Here is a 25392-nt window from a genome sequence, read left to right as displayed (position 1 = left end):
AAAACGATGGGTGAAAGAGCTTTCTCTGTGGCAGCCCCCAGGTTGTGGAATGCACTTCCTTTAACAGTTAGGAATGCTACAACATTAACGAGTTTTAAGAAACTGTTAAAAAGCCATCTTTTTTAAGAAGGTGTTTGTGTCTTAATTGGTGTATGTTAATTCATCTTAATTTTTTATGTATTTACTTTTGTACTGTACTTGTTGCGCTATGGGTAGAAGAAAAGCGGAATATAAATAAAATGTATTATTATTATTATTATTACCTGGAACGGATCGCCGACCGCATGCGCCTGCAGTGTGAACGCTCTAACCTAACATGGGTAAGTAAAAAAATACGCACCGCATACGGAGTATGTGTGAAACGGGCGTAATGAAATGTAGGCTCCTTGAAGATCAAACATTGATATAGTGGGAAGGTTTTTAAAGTGAGATGGGCGGAGTTAAGAACACGTGTGCATGGGTGTGTGTGTGTGTGTCATGTTTTATATTTCCATCACAGTCACACACACACACTGGCTCAAGCACTCGTGTTTCTGATGGCAGTGGTGTTTCTCCAGTGGATCTTCAGGCTTCTGATGGTCCTGGTCATTTCTCAGAGTGTGTGTGTGATGTTCTACTACACACGTGACACACACTCGTCCAGGTGAGCGCGTGCACTCAATACTTCACCTTTATCTCGCTGGTATCTGGATCTTTCTGTGAGTGCGATTGGTTTTCACTCATGATAATTGAAATATAATCAGTAGTTGCCTTTGAAGAAATAAGTCTAACATTGAATTTAATAATAATAATAATTTAATGAATAGTTATATATAATAACAATAATCATTATTCCCTACTCATTGTGAATGTTGTCATTTAGATTTTTATTTAACACTAAATTTGGAAAAGCCTGACAACTCAACTATTTATTCATTATGTTCCTCTTCAAAAATGTCATGTTTAATTCAATGTTTAACTGCTATTTATTTGTAGTTGTTTGTGAAATTTAGCCTATACATCAATTTACGAGTGAAAATTATTATATATTTTTCAGTATGCATTTAATTTTTCAAATGTATTATACATCGGGCTGATTATCACATGAGAAATTGTGACCAGAATCTCAAGATTACACAAATGCTTCACTTACTAAGAACTTTTACTAAGTTGGTTTCAAACACCCAATTTAAAACTGTCTTAAATTACAATATAGTTAGAATCAGATTTTTTAAAATCTAAACTAAGATTCTAATAAAGATTTTTTATTTATTTATTTCGTGGATGTATAACTCTATGAAGGAACTTTCCAGCCCTGATCTCTGGTGTAAAAGGCAAGGCACGTTTATTTATATACTTGATACACTATAGTAATTCAAAGTGCTTTACACGGAAAATAATTAAAATAAACACAAAATAAAAGCAAGGAAACTTAAAATATTTATAAAAGGAATTAAAAGAGTAAAAAGATGATAAACTTCTCACCTGGCAAAGCACCGGTGTATCATTTTTTTTTGGGTTTACACTTTATTTTAAGGTGTCATTGTTACAGTGTAATTATATATTTAAGTACTGAGTAATATTATTAAACTACATGTACTTACTATAGGGTTATGGTTTAGTTGAGAGTTAATTGCATGTAATTATGCATAATTTATTGTTATTACTATGGTAAGTACATGTAACATATGTAACAAGGACACTGTAAAAAAGTTTTGCCAGATTTACTTGTATTACTGTCTGTGGTGTTCTTTCAGCGCGCCTAAGTAATCGTTCATGCTATAATGCCTTAGCATTATAGTAATATAGCTTCTAACTTTGTATTTTGAACCGCTTGAAAAAATACATTTGCATTGATTTCACACAGGTGTTCATCACGAATTATGGAAATAATCTACTAACCAAAGTCAACACTGACTGACTATCTTCCCTTCACAAACACACGTCATTACAAAGTTATTCTGTGCTTATCAGTGCTTACAATCAACCCTTCAAATGACATTCAAGTGTCCACACACTTCTTGAAACCAGTTTTTCTGTCAAGAATGACTGGAGATTAACTTGGTGTTTTGTATTTGAAGTGTGTTTCTGTATGTAAACACAGATGTATTCCTGCAGTGATGTTTACTCTTTTTCTTAATTTTTTTTAAACAGCATTTCCTGTTAGTAAATTACTGTATTAGCAGACGTGTTCCTGCTAAAGTAAAGATGATTTAGGATCCTGTGATGGATATACTCTGATACTGATACACGTAGACTCACTATTGGCCGACGCTGGTCATGTGTGTGATGCGTGTGACGTACAACACAGAAGCGCTGCGCTGTTACACTAGTGAACTCACTCGACGCCCACAGAGAAGGACATGAATAGTTGAAATAAAGTCGTTATTTTTGTTTGTTTTTGCGCACAAAAAGTATTCTCGTCGCTTGATAAACTTAAGATTGAGCCACTGTAGTCACTTGGACTATTTTAACGATGTCTTTAATAACTTTTCGGGGAACAAGTGTCAATCCCTTAGAAGCCTATGGAGGAGTGATCCAGCTCTCAGATTTAATCACAAATATCTTAATTCGTGTTGCGAAGATGAACGAAGGTCTTACGGGGTTGAACAACATGAGGGAGAGTAAATACTGACAGAATTTACATTTTTGGGTGAACTAACCCTTTTTAGCGGTTTTACAACTTCATCATAATCTCACAAAGTTGTCACAAGGCTAGTCTGTGTTTCTGTCTTGTGTCATGTTTAGCAGCTCCCCGTTATGTTTATTAGTCTTTAATGACGTGTTTCCTATTAGCCTCACCCTCTTGTAAGTTCGTTTACGCTTGTATTTAAGTCTGTGTGTCTAGTTCAGTCTTTGTGGGTCCTTAATGTTGTTTGCTGGTTCTTCTGTTCCTGAGTCTGTGTTTGTATAGTTTGAGTAGTTGTGTAAATAAAGTCAATCTGCAAATGGATCCTACTACCTCGTCTGCTTCAACCTCACGTGACAAAAGTTCCAGTAGGCTATCAGTAAAGTCAAGTCAAGTCACCTTTATTTATATAGTGCTTTTTACAATACAGATTGTTTCAAAGCAGCTTTACAGAGATTACAGGAAAATAATGTTGTAATAGTATTGTTAAATACATATCGAAATGTCGCCAACTAAGCAAGCCGAAAGCCAATGGCGCATGCACAGTGTTATTTACATAGCCCGCTAACTGCTTATTATAACGAGAGGATTTGTGCACGCCTAGAACTAATCCACTCTCAAAACACCGGAGTTTCGCGAATATTCTTTTATAAACATAATTAAGGTTTTGGAGTGGTCTAGTCAAAGTCCGACTGAGATGCTGTGGCGTGACCTTAAAGAGTCCGTTCATACTCTAAAACCCTTCAATGTGGCTGAATTAAAACAATTATGCAAATAAGAGTGGGACAACATTCCTCCACAGTGATGTGAAAGACTCACTGGCGGTTATAGCAAACACTTGTTTGCAGTTGTTATCGCCAAGAGTGGCACAACCAGTTATTAGGTTTAGGGGGCAATTACTTTTTCACATATGGCCAGGCAGGTTTGGACAGCTTTTTTCTCATAATAAATGAAAATATCATTTAAAAACTGCACTTTGTATTTATTTGGGTTATCTTGATGATCTGAATCATTTAAAATATGCAAAAAAATAAATAAAATCTAAATAAGTTTTCACAGCACTGTATATGTTTGATAAAGGCTCTGGTTTAATGCACAAGACAATTTATTTTATTTTATGCTCTTTTCTTTCAGAGATGAGATGTCAGAGGCGCTTCAGAAGCTGCACTGCGCAAAACTCAGACGCAAGTTTTCTGTTATCAAACCGGCTAAAAGGTGTGTGAGAATTAAGATCAACCAGCGATCCTGATATTTCAGAGAATTGTCTTAAAGGAATTCACGCTGCTCGATTCTGTATAAAAGTGAATGAGAACAAGGCTCCAGAAATATATGTGCAATTTCCGACTTCCGATTATAAACTCGTTTAATTGTCCGATGCAGCGATGCTCAGCGGATGACGTTCGGTTCAAAAACAGTTTTTAGCTTTAAAGCTTTTAAAAATCATATAAATTCAGTACTTGTATAGGCCTACTGGAAATATAATTGTAACTCAAATGCGGCGTATTGTGAAACAGATTAGAAAACTCGTAACTATTTTACGTGGAAAACTGTAATGTTTTGATGGAAGTGTTTGATTGTTGGGCTCTAAAAACACTGTGCTGAAGTTTAAAGTTAAAGGAGAACTCCGGTCAATTTTTAAGTTAATCTTGATCGTTATACCTTTGTGAGTACTGTCTATAGAAAAAAAATTCCGAACCGGATTGGTGCTTGCAACACGGAGCTGTTCCCGCAAATGCCCAGAGCTCCCCCTCAGCTAAAACGGCAGTTATGGGGGCATATACTTTACATAAAGAGTGTCTTTGTGCCTCTTAACAGACACAAAATGCAATTAAAATGTCTGTCCAACATGAACAGGGCCCTTACATGTGAACAAGATGCGTTTAGCAACTTAGCCATTGTTTAAATTCACCTAAATAGTGTTTTAGATGGCTAGCTGTAGTCTCGCGCTGAAGTCCCGTGGGAACTCCGTTGTAGCCAAAGGTAAATAGTAGTGATGGGAAGTCCGGTTCTTTTCCGCGAACCGGTTCTTTCAGACAGTTCGTTTCAATGAACCGGTTCAAAAAACTCATTCACCGGTTATTTTACGTCATCACGCATTGACGTAAATTCTTTCATCCCGCGGGGATCATCGGTTCTCAAATGTCGGGCCCGAAAAAACAGTTTTCGATTCAGTGTACTGGTGATTCGAAACTGCAACAATTCTTGAAAATCGCTGTAGCAAAACGGCGCTGATCGCGCGCGAGTAAGAAATAGCAGTGTGCACGTGGGAGAGTTGATGATCGTGTGAAGAGTGATGATCGGAGAGTTGCTCACAAGTGAAGAAGAAATGGTTCGCATTTGTGTCGTTCCGAATTATGGCAACAGAATGCGAAAATACAAGAACTTATTTTCATCGTCTTCCTTTCCATGACCTCGAGATTCTGCAGTTGTGTCTAGTTGTACTTCAACTTGATGCGCAAACTCCCATACAAGTACTACGCGCTAAAGATTACCGCATTTGCAGCGAACACTTTGACAAGGATGACTACACAGACACAACAGAGCGGGGCCGGTTGAAGAAAAAAGCGATTCCGTGGATGAAGACGTGTGCAACCACTGTGTAGGTAATGTAAACTTTATTTATCCTTTCCATTGTTGTGTCTGTGTAGTCATCCTTGAACGACACAAACGCGAACCATTCCTTCTTCACCTACACACTGCTATTTACCTTTGGCTACAACTAAGTTACCATGGGACTTCAGCGCGAGACTACAGCTAGCCTTCTAAAACACTATAGAGATTAGGATCGTGACGTCAGCGGATTCCAGTAACGCAAGGCATTGTGGGATTTTAGGACACGGAAGTTGCGTGAGAAACGTAGTTGTAGGCAGCGGCGTAGTAGTAGTTTTGGCGGTAGACTGTAAGTGGTGGTATATTTTAGAAAGTAATTCAATTTAGAAACACGACAGAATGGTGAACGCATGCTGTATTATAAATTGTCGTAATCGTTCTCACGATCGGCTTGGAAAACGTATCAGAAATGGAGTACGAATTTTCAGCTTTCCCGCTTGGAAGCAAAGCAATGGAATTCAAGTCGCAGAGTTAACAAAGAGGCATCGCATGGCATGGGTAGCAGCTGTAAGACGGACAAACATCACCTTCGGCAACATTTCCCGACACATGTTCGTGTGTTCACGGCATTTTCACACAGGTAAGTTATCATTACAACACCTTTAACTGTTATGTGGTTACCGCTAGCTGGCCATACAAACTTAATTTCGTAGCTAACGTTATGCAGCCAGCACTCGGTTGTGCAAAGTTTGCTAGTTAAACTAGTTGCAACCCAACAACTGTACAGGGTAGGGTTGTAACTAGTTTAGCTTAGTTGAGTTTAATTATATAGCTATGGAGCCAGCTAACTTAGTTGTGCAAATTTAGCTAACAGTAACGTTAGTTAAAACTAGTTAACGTTACAACACAACAACCATAACATTAACTTCAATTACGAAAACTAGTAACTAGCTAACTTTGCAAAACTAAATTTGCAAAACTTAATTTAACTAAAATTAAGCTAACTATAAAGGAAGGAATCTCTATAACTGTTACATTGTGTATCTGTAATCGTTCATCCGATCAACTTTACACTTGAGTGTGAAGTTATTTGGATGAGCAGGTATCCAGACAACTGCAAGCACAGACTAATCAATCGGCCAGTTTTAGACGGGCACTGCACTTGTCAAAGAAATTCTGTTTTGTTTTTTCAGGCAAACCAGCCTATGAAATGCTGGAGTGTCCTCCCGACTGGGTACCGTCATTAAACCTTAGCCACACAGAAGTCAAAACAACACACACACAGCGTTTTAACCGGAGGACGAAGAGACAGCAAGCTCTGACAGGGAACAACACTTCACCTGCAACACCAATGGATCCAGCTGCACAGAGGTCACAGTTGGATGATGCTGCACCTCCAGATGAAGCTGCACAGAGGTCACAGGTGGATGATGCTGCACCTCCAGATGAAGCTGCACAGAGGTCACAGGTGGATGATGCTGCACCTCCAGATGAAGCTGCACAGAGGTCACAGGTGGATGATGCTGCACCTCCAGATGAAGCTGCACAGAGGTCACAGGTGGATGATGCTGCACCTCCAGATGAAGCTGCACAGAGGTCACAGTTGGATGATGCTGCACCTCCAGATGAAGCTGCACAGAGGTCACAGGTGGATGATGCTGCACCTCCAGATGAAGCTGCACAGAGGTCACAGGTGGATGATGCTGCACCTCCAGATGAAGCTGAACAGAGGTCACAGGTGGATGATGCTGCACCTCCAGATGAAGCTGAACAGAGGTCACAGGTGGATGATGCTGCACCTCCAGATGAAGCTGAACAGAGGTCACAGGTGGATGATGCTGCACCTCCAGATGAAGCTGAACAGAGGTCACAGGTGGATGATGCTGCACCTCCAAATGAAGCTGAACAGAGGTCACAGGTGGATGATGCTGCACCTCCAGATGAAGCTGAACAGAGGTCACAGGTGGATGATGCTGCACCTCCAGATGAAGCTGCACAGAGGTCACAGGTGGATGATGCTGCACCTCCAGATGAAGCTGCACAGAGGTCACAGGTGGATGATGCTGCACCTCCAGATGAAGCTGAACAGAGGTCACAGGTGGATGATGCTGCACCTCCAGATGAAGCTGAACAGAGGTCACAGGTGGATGATGCTGCACCTCCAGATGAAGCTGCACAGAGGTCACAGGTGGATGATGCTGCACCTCCAGATGAAGCTGCACAGAGGTCACAGGTGGATGATGCTGCACCTCCAGATGAAGCTGAACAGAGGTCACAGGTGGATGATGCTGCACCTCCAGATGAAGCTGAACAGAGGTCACAGGTGGATGATGCTGCACCTCCAGATGAAGCTGAACAGAGGTCACAGGTGGATGATGCTGCACCTCCAAATGAAGCTGAACAGAGGTCACAGGTGGATGATGCTGCACCTCCAAATGAAGCTGAACAGAGGTCACAGGTGGATGATGCTGCACCTCCAGATGAAGCTGAACAGAGGTCACAGGTGGATGATGCTGCACCTCCAGATGAAGCTGAACAGAGGTCACAGGTGGATGATGCTGCACCTCCAGATGAAGCTGAACAGAGGTCACAGGTGGATGATGCTGCACCTCCAGATGAAGCTGAACAGAGGTCACAGGTGGATGATGCTGCACCGGAGGATAACAACAGAGAACAGCAGGAATGCAGTTTTTGAAGCCACAGGCGTGCTGAAATTAACCGCTTGCTGGAGGAGAACAGGACACTGAGGGAAGAGCTCTCCCAAAAGAAGATGGATGAGCATTTCTTTAAAGATGATGACGTGAAGGTAAAGTACTACACTGGGCTTACATGTTTTCATGGGCGTGCTGCAGCAGCTTCTTCCTTGCCTGCCACAGACTGTCCGAAAACTTTCGCCTTTTCAGATGCTCCTCCTAACTCTGATGCGCCTGAGGCTGAATCTGCCAATCCAGCACATTGCACACATCTTCTGCATAGACCGAAAGACTGTTTCCACCACGTTCAGAGACACCATAGCTACAATGTTCACACACCTTAGCCATTTGGTGCACTGGCCTGAGCGACATTGCTTGCAAGGTAGCATGCCACATCAGTTTGTTGAGGCTTTTGGCAATCGTGTTTCAGTTGTTGTGGACTGCTTTGAAATTAACATTGAGAGAGCATCAAATCTGAAAGCTAGAGCACAGACATTTTCTCACTACAAACACAGGCACACCCTCAAGTATCTTATTGGCATTACACCACAGGGAGCTATCTCTTTCATTTCCAAAGGGTGGGGAGGTCGTGTCAGTGACAAGCATGTGACTGAAAACAGTGGCCTTCTCAATAAATTATTACCCGGATCTTTGGTGTTGGCGGATCGGGGATTTGACATCAGGGACAGCGTCGGATTAATGTGTGCAGAAGTGAAAATCCCTGCATTCACAAGAGGACGCTGCCAGTTGGATGCAAAAGATGTGGAGGAGACAAGGCAGATAGCTCACCTCAGGGTCCATGTGGAGAGGGTGATTGGATGTGTACACAACAAGTACACCATACTAAGTGAGACGATACCTGTGAGCATGGTGCTCCCATGTGAAGACGAGGACATGATTTTCCTTGACAAGATTGTGTCTGTGTAATGTGCCTTAACTAATATGTATCCTAGTGTTGTCATGAAACCATAAAACATGACATAAACCGTATGAACTGCATATGTTGAATACCATGTGTAAATAAATGATGGAACACTACGTCAATTCTAAATGTTTTTATTTGTGTCACATAACATGAACATCACATAACATAAATATGTGTTTCACAGTAACTGTCACGAAACAGAGGGGTCCAGAGATGATAGCAGGTAAATCCTTTAATGAAACATAAGAACACGCCACACAGGCTGAATAAACAGAAAAAGTCTCTTTCACAAAAGGTAACTGAGTGGCGTCTGACTGTTAGTTCAAACGAAGACAGATGACCTCAGCCGGATATAACATAAAATAACTTCTACTTATAACAGGACCTGCATTGTAACAATGTAGTGCAAATATAGCATATAGAATAACTTCTAGGTACTTATAACAGGACCTGCAGTGTAACAATGTAGTGCAAAAATAACATATAAAATAACATAGTAACTTATAACAGGACCTGCAGTGTAACAATGTAGTGCAAATATAACAGGTAAAAGAACGAACAGGCACTGTTAACATGAACTGCAGTGTAAAAATGTTGTGCAAATTTAACAGGTAAAAAGTCAACTTCAAGAACTGACAACATGTCATAATAAAAAAGGCACTATGTACAAACTATTCACAATATATTGAACCAAAACCTGCTTGTGCTCCACTGTTTCAGTTCTGTATGCATGAGGCACAGAGCCACGGCTCACTGGCTGAAGGGGCCTGGCTGAGTCCGACACAGCTGAGGTGGAACCACTGTATTGCACAGTTTTCCTTGTCACAAGCCACCATGTCGCCCTGGTCTTCAGGGCCTCTGCAAATGCACCATAGTTGGTTTGTCTTCTGCAGTGCCTGTGTTCTTGGCCTTTTTGTGTGAACTTGTTGTAACACGGTTAAAGGATGCGGAGTTGTGGAGGCTGCTCTGGTGTGGTGGCAAGCCACAAGCTCAGGTAGAGAAACCTTGGAGGCCAAGCAAAAAGCACCTTGGAGAAACTCAACAGCAGTGCAAAATATGAAAAGACAATGCAGAAAAGCAGAGCGCATGTGGCGGAAGACAAAACTTGTAGTCCATTATAACATCTACAAAGACAGCATCCATGCTTTCAATAAGGAACTAAGCAAAGCTAGACAGACTTTTTTCTCGAATATTATAAACAGCAATATAAACAACACGCGCACTCTTTTTGCTACTGTAGAGAGACTGACAAACCCCCCAAGCCAGATTCCCAGTGAAATGCTCTCAGTGAGAAAGTGCAGTGAGTTTGCTTCTTTCTTCTCTGAGAAAATCAATAATATCAGAAAGGTGATCAGCTCATCCTTGAGTTGCGCTGGGGTCAGGCAGATCAAACAACAGCACGAGAAAGTAGCAACTATGTCTGATTTCGAAGAAATTGATGGCAAAATTTTGGAAGAAACCGTACAGCAACTAAAAACATCAACCTGCGCCCTTGATGCACTTCCCACATCTTTTTTCAAAAATGTGTTACACAGCTTAGAAGCAGATCTCCTAGAAGTGGTAAATGCCTCACTTCTCTCTGGGAGTTTTCCGACCTCCCTGAAAACTGCTGTTGTCAAGCCCCTCCTGAAAAAGAGCAATCTGGATAAGACCATATTAAACAACTATAGACCGATCTCAAATCTTCCTTTCATAGGCAAGATCATTGAAAAAGTTGTCTTCAATCAGCTGAACAAATTCTTAAGCTCGAATGGATACTTTGACCATTTTCAATCTGGTTTCCGACCGCACCACAGTACAGAGACCGCGCTCATAAAGATAATAAATGATATTTGCTTAAATACTGATACAGGCAAATTATCAGTGCTGGTACTACTCGACCTCAGTGCTGCATTTGACACTGTCGATCACAAAATACTTCTTGACAGGCTGGAAAACTGGGTCGGGCTTTCTGGGATAGTCCTAAAATGGTTCAGGTCATACTTAGGAGGCAGAGGTTATTATGTGAGTATAGGAGACCATAAGTCTGAGTGGACATCCATGACATGCGGAGTCCCTCAAGGCTCAATTCTTGCGCCACTCCTATTCAACCTGTACATGCTCCCAATGAGCCAAATAATGAGAAAGAACCAAATCGCTTACCATAGCTATGCAGACGACACACAGCTCTACTTAGCCCTATCGCCTAACGATTACAGCCCCATTGACTCCCTTTGCCAATGCATTGATGAAGTAAACAATTGGATGTGCCAAAACTTTCTTCAGTTAAACAAAGACAAAACTGAAGTCATTGCGTTTGGAAACAAAGATGAAGTTCTCAAGGTGAACGCATACCTTCAGTCTAGGGGTCAAACAACTAAAAATCAAGTCAGGAATCTGGGTGTGTCTCTAGAGCCAGACCTTAGTTTCAGTAGTCATGTCAAAGCAATAACTAAATCAGCATATTATCACCTGAAAAATATTGCAAGAATTAGATGCTTTGTTTCCAGTCAAGACTTAGAAAAACTTGTGCATGCTTTCATCACCAGTAGGGTGGATTATTGTAATGGACTTCTCACTGGCCTTCCCAAAAAGACCATAAGACAGTTGCAGCTCATACAGAACGCTGCTGCTAGGATTCTGAGCAGAACCAGAAAATATGAACACATCACACCAGTCCTCAGGTCTTTACACTGGCTGCCAGTTACATTTAGGATTGATTTTAAAGTATTATTACTGGTATATAAATCATTCAATGGCCTAGGACCTCAATACATTGCAGATATGCTCACTGAATATAAACCCAACAGATCACTCAGATCATTAGGATCACATCGGCTAGAAATACCAAGGGTTCACTCTAAGCATGGCGAGTCTGCTTTTAGCTACTATGCCAGCCGCAGCTGGAACCAGCTTCCAGAAGAGATCAGATGTGCTCCTACAGTAGTCACATTCAAATCCAGACTCAAAACACATCTGTTTAGCTGTGCATTTACTGAATGAGCACTGTGCCACTGTTCGTCCGACTGTTTGCACTGTATTTTATTTTATGTTTTAATTATTCTGATTTCTGTATTTTATCTTTTATTCTAAACTGTTTTAATTATTCTGATTTCTTTTGATTATTTTAATTTCTTCTATGTAAAGCACTTTGAATTACCATTGTGTATGAAATGTGCTATATAAATAAACTTGCCTTGCCTTGCCTTGAGGAAAAACTCCTGTGCTTTTGTCAGAAGTGTTGTCCAGAACTCCACATCTGGTAAGATCCGAACCACAGCACAGTCTCGTTTCGTCCACACAACAAAGTCACAAAACCCTGGTGACAAAGATCTGAGTTTGTACCTGGCTGTAGTACTTGTGTGTCTTCTTCAAGATTAACTTCCCATCAGTTAGCTGAAGACAAAAGTTGCTGTCATCTGTACAGGCCTGCAGGATGGAGTTGTTTTGGTGCTTATATGTGCATTTGATTTCCAGACAGCCTTTCCCACAACATGTGCAGTGAATGAGCCCATCAGGTGATGCCCCAACCTCCGGAAATGATGAATTTATGATAAACCCACATTGCTCCACTTTCAGGTTATCGTGCTGGGAAGCTGTCAGTGTGACATAGGTCTGCCTTGCTTCTTCCTCGTGGTCTATCCCCCATCTGATGACAGCTGTGGATGCTGTTTTTTGGGGCAGCACACCCTCCTCACAGTTGACAAAGCTGGTCTGGCAACCCTGGTGGACACAACGGCATGGATGTTGGAAGCTGTTATTCTTCCTGCTCTTGATGTGTACCAGGGAGGGGATAGATGCTGCTGTCTTGTCTGAGCTTCCACCACAACCGCCTGTGCCTCTGTTACCGCTACCATGTGTGTGAGGCCCTCACAATGCTGCTGCAGGACAGGCAGTTCACATCCATCCTTCTCCGGGTCACGAAGGCGCTGTAGGGACTTTGGGACAACACGTGGCTTAACAGGGTCTGCATAATTTTGGTAGTAGCCCTCCATTCCAGAAAGGCAAACAGCCTTGCTGTGAGTATGCAAAATTTCAAGTAGGGGTGACAAGTTTGAAAGTGTCGTCGTGTGTCCACACGGACTAGTGCAGCCAACACGAGTCCGTATCCCTGACATTGTGCTCTCTCCACTGATGCACTTGTCGAGCGCCCTCTTCTTAGCTGCGCCAGAGGAGAAGTCAATCTTGTAGCCCACCTCTGCTTGGACCTTGTCCACACTACTCGGCATCATCCAGTAGGCTGGAACATCAGTGACTGTCTTGGTACCCCGTATTCGCAGTGCTTCTTCAATTTTAAACAGGAGGGCTCCAACATGTGTGCAAGACGCTGCTATGCCAGCCATGCTTCTGCAGTGTGCACACTGGTATTGAAGATCACCCATGGCTTGAGTGGAGGTTCATTGAGGTGTTGAGAGTGCAAAACCTAAGACATAAATAACACTGATAAGCATAAAATGAATTATTTATGTATATATATATATTCAAATAGCCTTCACATTCACACACCAGTGAAAATAGTTGTAAATTCATAGTCAAATCTCCAGTATATTTTTTGTAGACATGTACTTTGATCTCTTTACTAGTTCTTTATTTATGTTTATGTGTACGGTTAAGCACCATTATACCAAGGTAAATTCCTCGTATGTGAAAATGTACCTGGAAAAATCATTGACAGTCTTGTAATTGAGGAAGTGTAATTTCGATTATTACCCTTATATGTAAACAATGAAGCTATATCTTTTATTTATCTTTTATATTTCTTCCTGTTAGATGTTATATGAGAATTTGTTCATCATCAGCTGGAATGTATTTCACTTAGGCTATACGCCTCTGCAAACATTTTAATCTTTATTATATTTGCTTTAAATGTTACATGTATCATTAACTGTGTGCTTCGCTTTGTGTGCCGTCATACACATGCAGTTCACCTAATCTATAGACCTATGGTGCAGGTAATGTAGTTCAGACGGTTCGTCACGAAGATCACGAGAAACCCCTCCAAGATAACCCACACGAACACTAATACAAACACATGTGCATTACTCAAATGTGTCCACATTAATAATCATCATAAATATTACTGATAAAATAAACATCACTAATAATGGCTATTCAGATGAGAATCTCTGGGAAAACAAATAAATACTGGCTATATAAGGGGATTTTAGGGGCGGTGTATTTCCTAGTCGCTGGAAACACTGTTTTCAGACATAATTGTCATTTAGTTGAATTAGGTTTTGCATTTGTATATATTTAGACATTGTTAAAGACTACTTTTTATCAAAGTTGAGTGTCAATGTTTGCATTATTGTTACAGTCAAATCTGGAGATGTCATTTTTTTCAAACCTCTCATGTGTTTCTTTCTGTAGGATAGACATGAAGCATTTTACCCAGGAACTCTCCGATTTCTTAAACTGTCCTTACAAACCGAACACGACTGAACAGGACATAAACAGGTGTGCAATTTAATCTCCAGTCCAGTTATGCTATACTTTATTTGCTGATTAACAGGTTATTAAATTAGATGCCTGATGTCACTGCATTAACTGACGTGTTTTTCATCTCTCGTTTTGACTTTGAAAGATGAATTTGCGTGTGTTGTCATTTAACATAGGGTTTCTATTAAGCTCGATCTGCTTGATGCTTGCTCCAAAAGTATGTTACTTCCTGGAGCCTGGAGGATGATGTCATTAAGAACCTTTGATAGTTAAATAGCCTGACCTCTCTCTCTCTCTCTCTCTCTCTCTCTCTCTCTCTCTCTCTCTCTCACTCTCTCTCTCTCTCTCTCTCTCTCACTCTCTCTCTCTCTCACTCTCTCTCTCTCTCTCTCTCTCTCTCTGTGTGTTTATGACAGGATCCGGCTGCAGTTTTGTTGTAACGCCACAGGATCATTCATCCTCACCCAACGCAACACAGCCATCAATCAATCCATCCAATATGAAACAAGCTCAACAAGCACATACACAATTAATGAAGCACTTCACAGTATGCTGCCTGAGGTATGTGTGTGTGTGTGTGTGTGTGTGTGTGTGTGTGTGTGTGTGTGTGTGTGTGTGTGTGTGTGTGTGTGTGTGTGTGTGTGTGTGCTCATATAGTAATAGTATGACGACTGACTAGTGAGGAAATTTCACTGGTCCTCACTAGTTAAAAACGCTTATAAATTGGACAAAACATGTTTTTGTTTGTTTTTGTTTCTGTGATTGTCAGGGTTCTGTCACTGCTGTCTAGTCTATTTCTTGTTTTTGTGACAGAGCCCTGACACTCCTGATTTGTCTTGTACTGTGTAGCGCACAGTTTTTGTTTAACACTAGCTGTGTGCTTTCATGTTGTCATGTTTTGTGTGAACACGTGGTTTATGAGTGTTCTTATTGGCTTAATGGCTGCGTGTTCGTCTCGTTTTGTGTGAGCACATGGCTTGTGATTTGTTTTACTGGCCATGTGCTTGTGTTTTTGTCATGTTTGGTGTGATATAGCTTGTCATGTGTTTCCTTGTGCCTTGTGCTCTCCTGTCATTGTCTAACCCCGCCCATCTTGTTACCTGATTGTTGATTCATTTGCCCCACCTGTCCTCCCTCGTTACCCTCTTTTGTTTGCTTCCCTATTTATTCAACTTGTGTTTTCAGTTCTGTGCTGGTTTGTCGTAGTATGTACACTGTGTTTCCCTGCTGTCAATTCAGTTCAATTCAATTCAAGTCAATTCAAGTCAAGTCAGTCTTGTTTTCCCCCTCGGGGTAGTTTTTGTTTGTATTTTGTTTTATTATTAAAAAAGCCCATCAACTCCTCGCTTCTTTCACCACCGGAACCTGACAGTGATGGGTAGGTTTAGCAGTAGGGCTTGGGTTAGGCCACAGAAAATATAAACCTTATATAAAATCAATGGAAAAAGTCTCGGTTATGACTGCAACCTTGGTTCCCTGAATAGGGAACGAGACGCTGTGTCGAGGATTGCGTCGAGAATTGGCATGATTGCGTTGTGAGGCACGTGGAAATCAGTCCAATGGCGTGACGGGGTGTAACACTAGCCAAATGATGACAAAAATTAACAGATGCTGTCATGCTGAGTTAATTGCGTTAATAGCCCTAATTTGTTTAGGCTATTTTATATAAAATCGTAGAATTTTGCGTCATATAAACACATAGGCTTGACATCGCGATTGCAATTGCCATATGATTAATCGTGCAGCACTAATACAGACCCAGAGACCCTGGATGCATGAGGGAAAACCATAGCGAACAGTGTGTCATCTCTCAAGACGCAAAAAAGTCCACTTCCGCCTGGCTGAACAACCTCCTTATCTCCATTGCCCGGGTCTCAGCCCCTGCCTCAACAGGACATCTGCTCCCTGGTTTTGGCACCAAGGGATATAAGCTGCCCTGATGGACAGCAGCTTTCCCTGAAGCCACAGGAGGATCTGGTGTGCCAGTTTGCAAAGCGGAATGCGAATGCAGACCCCCCTGAATGTTTATATAAGGAACCACCACTGTGTGTCTGTACGGACAAGAACATGGTGTCCCCTGAGGTCTGAGAGGAAGTTCTTTGGGGAGAAAGAAACTCAGCCATCATCTCCTAGCAGTTTATGTGTGAGGAGAGCTGATGACTCCTCCACTGACCTTGAGTCGCGTGACCATCGAGGACAACGTTTTTGTAGCACTCTATGCGAGGAGCTCGAAGATGGCTGGTCTATCCAGCAGACCTGAGAGCGGCGGTGGAGAAATTTCCGGAATTGCTCCCGCCTGCTTGTTTGCCTCCTGAAACCTCTCAATGACTGTATTGACAGTGTTACTGAAGAGGCCAGGATGTGAAAGTGGGGAAACCTTTAACTTTCTCATTTATCCCAGAGAGGCATCTTTGGTTAAACCTCTCCGGGGTTGCCATAGAACGACTGATAGATTTAGCCGGCTCCTTGGTGTTCTGGAAAGAAAGATCTGTGGCCCGATGCAGCTCTCTCAAGGTTTAGGTCTTCTAGCAGCTCAGCCTGGTATGGGACATGGTGTGTAGACATGCCACAGCCTGACCTGCTGTCAAATAAGCTGTACTCACCAAAGTAGATGTTGTTCTGACCGGCTTGATGGGTAACGTCGGGGCCTTCAGGGACGATGCTGACTCAGGAGAGAGATAGCTGGAGTTAGATGTCTGAGAACTATACACATTCACCCAACTTGCTTTTAGGATAAACGTCCTGCTTCTCGGCTGGCCAGTCGATGTTTAATCTGGCCACAGTGCGAGTCACAAACTCCATAAGCTCCTCATATGCAGGAGTGTGAGGTGGCGAGTCCTCAACATCTCTTGCGTTAATGCTAACAATATCCAAACTCTTCAGGGCTGGATAATTGCAGCACCGGTGCCTCATTAGGGGTGGAAGAAATCACAGCGCCTGCTTACTGACCCTAAGAAAAGGCACAGAATCCAGCAGGTGAGGGCAGAGAAAAGGCCAGGCCTGTCTCTAGATCCCCATCTAGAAACCCCCGACCTGAATCGCCGCTCTGCCTCAGCACCAGCCGGACTAGAGCTGTAAGGAACACAAGCCTGAGTAGAGCATCCGTAATGCTAGCTTTCCACAATGCTCAAAGCCAACCCCCTCAAGAGCTAACTATGCGTCCTACACTCTCAAACAAACTACACATCAATCATGTGTATCCCCACCCGTGATGTAGCGAGGGCAGGGAGGAACGCACAATTTCAAATGTTGTTTGTTCGCCATCATTTTAACTCTTATTTATCAGGGGCAGTAACACCAAATAAGACATGCAATTTCACAGAGAGCGCTTGCTGAAGACATAGGTTTGGGTATGCTTTATAGTTTCCTGGTCGTGATGTCACCCGCCTATGATGTTGTCATGCCATCGGACTGATTTCAAATGTGCTTCACGACGCAATCACACAGACGCGTTCTAACAGCGTAAATTCCTTATGCAATGCAAGTTCCCTTGAAATGGAACTATGGAATGTCCTCATTAATATAGTGTGTGTGTGCACGTGTGTCTGTGCGTGTGTGTGTGCAGGACTTCCCCTGGTCCGGTCGGCATCTGGGTCGGTGTGCTGTGGTCGGCAGCGGTGGGATTTTGAAAAACAGCAGCTGTGGACGTGAGATTGACAGCACAGACTTTGTCATACGGTAAACACATACCATAATTCCTTACTCCCTCACTAGCTACAACAATGTACTCAACCAGAGTGAATTATATGGAAAACAGGTGAAAAATATAGCTGCAAGCTGTAAATTCTTAAAAAAGATGTTTTGACAGAACATTAGTAAAAATTGTTCAGGTAAATATGGGTTGAAAACGATTCTAAACAAACCTTTGTTTGGAAATTCTGTAACTAAGCATAATGTGTCACAGAGATGACAGACTGTATATGGATATGGAAGAGAGACTCAAGCTGAGAATTAACAATTTTAGACATATTTGGCCATGGGTGCCCAATCCTCGGGTGCGTTTCCAAAGCCAACTATGGTCGCAAGTTCTGTTGTTACCAATAGAGTTCAATGGAACTTGCGACCATAGTTGGCCAATGATGCTTTTGGGAAACACACCCCGGTTCGTGGAGATTGTTGAAGAATATCCTTTGTCTCATGTTAAAGTCTGAATGCTGAAATGCCAAGCAGAAACTAGGGATAAGAGAATGGAAAAGTACCCGAAGACCTCTAGGAGGGATGCAGGTTTTGGGAAGCACTGGAAGAAAAACATGGTATATAAGATGTTTGAGATGTTCTACCAATAGAAGAAAATCTAGGGGAGATGTTTTTAATGGTGGCGATAACACGAGGAGGGGCAAAAAAGAAGAGATAGATATGAGGATGCCAATTGGGTGCCTATCAATAAGAAAAAGGTTTAAGACATGAAGTCTGGCAATGGTAACTTTAGATGAACAGCTGGCATCTCACTTTGTTGTTTGTTCAATAACGTTAATTCTTCTGAGACCTGGAACTTCGACTCTTTGAGACCTGAACCAAAGACTTTAAATATGCCACAACAAGATCTACATACCTGCAGAGAACACAACTGTCTGTAACTATTAAAGGTTTAGTTCACCCAAAAATGAAAATTAAGTCATTAATTACTCACCCCCATGCTGTACCAACCCCGTAAGGGTTGTACCAACCCCGTACCAACCCTGTACCAGGGTTGTACCAACCCCGGGCTGTACCAGGGCTGTACCAACCCTGTTGGTCGACGCATGCGCGAGAACTGAACAAGAAGTAGTAGTAGAAGAACGTCCTCTTCTCAGTTCTCGCGCATGCGTCGTGGAAAATCTCTTCAACTCTCGTCTCAAGGCCCACAAGGAAGTAATGGAATAGTCGAATAAAGTCGTTATTTATGTTTTTTTTCGCACAAAAAGTAGTCTCGTCGCTTGATAACCTTATAGTTGAGCCACCGTAGGCACATGGAATATTTAAACATGTTCTTTAATGACTTTCTGGGCCGTCAAGTTTCATTCCCTTAGGCAGCCTATGTAGCAGTGATCCACCTCTCAGATTTAATCAAAAATATCTTCATTTGTGTTCCGAAGATGAAGGAAGGTCTTACGGGGTTGGTACAGCATGTGGGTGAGTAATTAATGACTTAATTTTCATTTTTGGGAGAACTAACCCTTTAAGGGCTCCTGAAGATCTTAATTAGCTGGTTCAGTTGTGTTTGATCAGGGTTAAAGAGGAGAACTTTGCAGGAAGGTAGATCTCCAGGAACAGGATTGGACACCTGTACTAGGCTTTTTGTTACTTTTAAATAACAGAAAACAACAGTTTCAATAGAGAGCCGAATAAACTCTTGAATGTACTTGGCATATCCGTAACAATTTGGACATCTCATCATTTGGGATTTGAAGCCCCAACTTCCTAGTCAAGTGTTCATTGCTTAAAGAGCATACAATTATGAATATTTAGAAAACTTAGGCAATTTATATTTCTTTGCTTACATTGCAATTAGAATAATTGAAAGTCAAAACTATTATCATCCTATTTGACACAACTTTCTGGGCACTAAATACTTCAGGTGAGAATAAACACTGAATGAACAAAAAGTAAAAACGAATCCATGTAGAAGTCTAGTACAATGCTTACCCAAATAACCAAGGAATCAAAATGACACAACAACACAAAGACTTTTATAACCCGCAACAGATCAGGTGCTTGTCACTCAACACCACGTGCCACTAGAAAGATTTGCATGAAAATTGGAAACCGTCTAGGAACCGTCTTTTTTTGAAAATTAAAAATGGCAGAGAAATTGCAATTTTGTTTCTAGCCCTTATGATTCAAAAGTTATTTGCATAAACTTAAGTGCAACTTTGGACAGTTGGTGGCAATAGAGGGAATCAGTTAGGGACTCCAATTTTGCTGTGTTGAATGTTTGGACTGTCCTCTATCTATGTGCCAAATTTCATAACTTTTTACAATATGGTTCTATGGGCTGCCATAGACTTACAGAGCAGAATAATAATGGTAAGAAGAAAACTAAGAGACTGCAAATAAGTGCAGTCACATCTTCTGTTCTTGGCCCCTAAAAATCCCACAGACACACGTTAGAGAAGGGACCTGAGACACATCTACAGACCAGAAGATCACAGAGACTTTGAACTCTTTTAAATCTAGTTTATCAGTTCAGTTTCATTGTTGGGGATTTTGCCCAATTAAAACACAATTCTACTGATGTGCGCTCACTTGTGTTTTTTACAGCAGCTGTAAAACGCGAAACAGCTGCAGTCAGTGTCTCTGTATAAAGTTAATATGGTTAATCATCACTGTAGAGTTTTTTAATAGTTTTGTGAATTTACACAGAAACCAACCACAGGACACGTCATCTCTTATCAGCTCCGGTGAGGGGCTTATATTCAGCCGGCTATATCTGCTGTTACTGTGCAAGGGATGATAAGTACATTGGTAGAGCAAATTCTTTTGTGAATGCTTAACTAGTAAGCCTAATAAAACAGACAGAGAAGATACATTCCACTGTATATGCACAGAGATATGCATCGACACATCACTGTGAACACATTACATAATTCAGGAAGTCACACTAGCAATAACTGTGAACATGAAATTGAAAGTTTTATAGTAAAGTGATTATTGAAAATGATCAATAATCAGCATCAGATTCTCTTTCTAAACTGTTCTAAACACATTGAAGGATAATGACTTATAAATGTAGATCCCAACCTTAATTTAGCTTGGATGACACACCATTTATGTTTTAGATCCTATAGTTTACTTTTAAGCACCTGTTCCACAGAATGTTCAAATCAAAGATTTTTTTTCTCTTTCAGGTTTAATTTGGCAGCGGTTAATGACAGTGATGTTGGACTGAAGACGGACCTGATAACCATCAACCCCAGTCAGATTTATAGAGAGTCAGTACACACACACACACACACACACACACACACACACACACACACACACACACACACACACACACACACACACACACACACACACACACACACACACACACACTCCTCTCAGTGAGATTATTTTAAATTATTATAATATAGACACTTTTATTCTCATATGTCCAACACATCTATACAGGCATACATTTGGATTTGTTTTTTTGTTTATAAATAAATAGTGTTTATTAGATATTATGGTAACACTTTACACTAAGGTTCATTAGTTAACATGAATTAAGAATGAACAATACTTCTACAGCATTTATTAATCTTAGTTAATACTAGTTTCAACATTTACTAATACATTATTAAAACCTACGGTTGTATTTGTTAACATTAGTTAATGCACTGTGAACTAACATGAACAAACAATGAACAGCTGTATTTTTATCAACTAACATTAACAAAGATTAATAAATACTGTAACACTTTATTTTACAGTGTCTTTGTTATATGTTACATGCACTTACCATAGTAATAACAGTCAATTATGCATAATTACATGCAATTAACCCTCAACCAAACCTACCCTACCTAATCCTACCCTAACCCTATAGTAAGCACATATAGTTGCTTAATATCACTCAGTACTTAAATATATAATTACACTCTAACAATGACACCTTAAAATAAAGTGTAACCCTAAATACTGTACGAAATGTATTGCTCATTGTTAGTTCATGTTAGTCATTACATTAACTAATGTTAACTAATAAACCTAATTGTAAAGTGTTACCGATATTGTGTGTGTGTGTGACTATAGATACAAAAACCTGGAGAAGAATCCGGATCCGTTGGTGGAGCGGGTCAGTGTGTACGGAAACGCCTCCCTCATTATTCCAGCCTTCGCCTACACGTTCTGCACATCACCGTCAATGAAAACACTCAAAGTCCTCCAGCCAATCAGGCCTCAGCAGCCGGTGGTGTTCTTCGGCCCCTCGTACCTGCGGACACTGGACCGGTTCTGGAAGGGGCGTGGCCTGCGGGAGGTCCGCCTCTCCACAGGGTTTATTTTAATCAACACCGCGATGGAACTGTGTGAGCATGTTCACGTTTACGGATTCTGGCCATTCAACAGCGACCTGCAGGAGCAGCCGATTCCATACCATTATTACGACCAGATGCGGCCGCACCCCTACATGCACTCGATGCCGGAGGAGTTTGTGCGACTACTGCAGCTCCACAGCCAGGGGGCGCTGACAATGCACCTGCTGCCCTGCTCCTCACAAACACACACTCAGACTATGTCCGAAAACACCCCGGATAACCTAATATAGCGCACATATAGGGCACAGCCATTTGTAGTGGTCTCCGAACCCATAGCAAGGTCTCTACGGGTGCTTAGTCTTAAAGGGGATATAGGCCTATCATGAAAATCTGTCTTTCTCTGTGTGTAAGTGTTATAATCGGAGGCTTCTACCAACCCAGAAAATTTGAAAAGTTTCAAGTTTCAAGTTTGTATTTATTTATATAGCACATTTAAAAACAGCAAACAGGGCTGACCAAAGTGCTGAACAATACACAAGATAAAGAACAAAGACAAACCACACAATCATGACAGAAGCTCACAATGAATTAAAAGCTAAAGAAAAAAAATAGGTTTTAAGAGAGGATTTAAAAACAGTTACAGATTGAGCAGCTCTGATGTAAACCGGAAGGCTGTTCCACAGCCTAGGGCCTGCAATCGCAAACGCTCTGTCCCCTCTATTCTTTAACCTAGATCTGGGGACAGACAGAAGTCTCTGATCACCAGACCTCAGGTTTCGTGTGGGGTTGTGTGGACAGAGTAGCTCAGACAAATAGCTTGGTGGCAGGTTATTTACGGATTTAAAAACAAATAAAAGAATTTTAAACTCGATTCTAAAATGCACAGGTAGCCAATGCAGAGATTTTAAGATAGGTGAAACATGATCAAATTTGCGTTTTCTTTTGAGGAACTTTGCAGCAGCGTTCTGTACTAATTGGAGATGCGCAATAGACTGTTTGGGTATGCCGAAGTAGAGAGAGTTGCAATAGTCCAACCGCGATGTAATGAGCGCATGGATTGCAATCTCTAGTGTTTTCTCAGAAAGGGAGGATTTAATTTTAGAGAGAAGACGTAACTGAAAAAAGCAAGAACTAATCACCGCATTGATTTGTTTTTCAAATTTCAGGTTTTGATCCCAGAGAACACCTAGGTTCTTAATGCAAGATGACTTTGGATCAAGATAGTCCAGATCAATGTTGCTGCTATTATAGTTGTCATGGGGGCCAAAGACTATAACCTCGGTCTTGGATTCATTCATAAATAAGAAGTTTTGAGAAAACCACATTTTTACTTCCTCTATGCATGCAAAAAGACATTTTAGTGCAGTATCATTGTTGCGTTTCAGAGGGAAATAAATTTGTGTATCATCTGCATGGCAGTGAAATGATACGCCATGCTTTCTGAAAATGGAGCCCAGAGGAAGTAAATATATGGAAAAAAGAATGGGTGCGAGAATAGACCCCTGCGGCACTCCACAGGAGAGTTGAGCTGGCGAGGAAGAAAAATTACCCAGTTTAACAGAGAAACTTCTATTTGTTAGATAAGATCTAAACCAGCTGAGGACAGTTCCCTGGATGCCCACAGAGCATTCTAGTCGGGATAATAGAGTTTTATGATCAACAGAAAACAGTAACTCTGTTCTGGTGAGTCTTTCTCTGCAAACATGTCAAAAAATAAGCCGATCAGATTTAGAGGGGGACACATTTAGCGATTGTGAGAGGGGGTTATGAGACTGTCGCATCTTCACTTTAAAAGAATCAGTCACTACTTCTGGAGAGAAATAGCGCAGACACTGGACAAAGACGTAACTATATAGCGCATGTGTCGACCAGCTGCGTTCGCGCACGCTATCAAATGGAGTATACTTTGAAAGGCTACGCGTTCAACTGGATGCATATGTGTAAAAAAACTAAGTGTTTGGCATTAACTCAACTTTATGCAAAGATCAAATAAAAAATGTGGGCGGCAGCCAATCGCTGTGAGGTTCAGGTAGTGGCGTGGCCACACCTCGAATAAAACACTTTCATTGCGTGAAAACTTTAACTTTTTTTTATGCGATAAAATACAATACTTTTTATTTTATCATTTTTTAGGTGTGCAGATATCATTCAGGGGTCTTAATCCTATATTGTCATAGGTCAAAGTTTATATTGTTTTGTTCTTTTGAGACATTGGTGAATCTGAATGTAATCAGATTGTTACTTTAATTTAGTAAAATCTGGATTAGTTACTCACTCTGGGTTTCTAACTTAAAATATTAAGGATTGTGGTTATTTCTGTAGGAAAAGTCATGCAAATAAATATTCTTTTAAAATATATATGTAATACAGTGGAATATTTTTGTGTATTCAATGTGTTTTCGAGTTATATATTTAAATTTACTTTAGAAAATAATGATTAAGATGTGTACACTCACATTAACTGAGTGAGGCCTGCAGTTCTTTAGATTAAATGCCCGCCTAATCATATGGTCATTCAGAAAACTTACTATTGAGAGCAAAAAAAAAACGTATTCATATTTCATAACGAAACGTCTTCAGCAGCATTTAGCTCACAGGAACACTAATCTCTGTAACTTTAAATAACACACGGTGTTCAGAAATATGAATTGGGAATTTGTCAGAGCGTGTGTAAGGCCCCTTACCTTCCCCTGGCCACGGGCTTATAGTGTCCAATTTTTATATTCATTTGCCTGCTAAAAATACTGTTTCCACAAAAAAAAGTTATTTTCTCAGAATTGCGTGATATAAACTCAGAATTGCAAGTTATAAAGTCGGAGTTGCGTGATATACAGTCGCATTTGTGTGTTGTAAAGTCAGAATTGTGAGAAATGTATGTCATTTATCTTTTTATTTTATTTTTATCCGTGGCGAAAACAAGCTTCCATATGCAACTGCTGGTCTATCCACAAATGCTGGTCTAGGATCAGTTATCTCCGTAATAAAAGAATATTGGCGAAACTCCGGTGTTTTGAGGGTGGATTAGTTATACGTGCGCACAAATCCTCTCGTTATAATAAGCAGTTAGGCTATGTAAATAACACTGTGCATGCGCCATTGTCTTTCGGCTTGCTTAGTTGTGGGTTATGATGGCGCAGTGGATAAGACACATGCATTTGGTGTGAGAGAGCCGGGTTCGAATCCACTGTGAGACACCAATGTGTCCCTGAGCAAGACACTTAAAGGGGAAATTAAGCAGTCAGTCAAGTTTACTTGATT

At 41.0% G+C, this 25392-nt stretch overlaps 1 protein-coding gene across 1 annotated transcript; it reads left to right on the top strand.

The window, feature by feature from the left end:
* The first annotated feature begins 515 nt into the window (after positions 1-515).
* LOC143733480 (alpha-2,8-sialyltransferase 8E-like) lies at positions 516-24499 on the top strand. The gene is made up of 7 exons (XM_077225134.1): positions 516-643; positions 3743-3823; positions 14126-14212; positions 14611-14755; positions 17760-17872; positions 21022-21105; positions 21911-24499. The coding sequence occupies exons 1-7, from the start codon at positions 537-539 to the stop codon at positions 22422-22424; spliced, it is 1131 nt and encodes a 376-aa protein (XP_077081249.1). The 5' UTR covers positions 516-536; the 3' UTR covers positions 22425-24499.
* Positions 24500-25392: the final 893 nt, after the last annotated feature.

This window comes from Siphateles boraxobius, unplaced genomic scaffold, assembly GCF_051911475.1.
Source record: "Siphateles boraxobius isolate OS27281-9 unplaced genomic scaffold, OSU_SipBor_1 126, whole genome shotgun sequence".
NCBI lineage: Eukaryota > Metazoa > Chordata > Actinopteri > Cypriniformes > Leuciscidae > Siphateles > Siphateles boraxobius.
The sequence above is the reverse complement of the archived record's forward strand: the minus strand, read 5'-3'. Positions and strand labels throughout refer to the sequence as shown.

Coding starts and splice junctions, on each gene's coding strand:
- LOC143733480 (XM_077225134.1), top strand. CDS start 537: ATGGCAGTGGTGTTTCTCCAGTGGATCTTCAGGCTTCTGATGGTCCTG. Junction 3,824..14,125: donor GTTATCAAACCGGCTAAAAG/GTGTGTGAGAAT, acceptor TTCTTTCTGTAG/GATAGACATGAAGCATTTTA. Junction 14,213..14,610: donor ACTGAACAGGACATAAACAG/GTGTGCAATTTA, acceptor TGTTTATGACAG/GATCCGGCTGCAGTTTTGTT.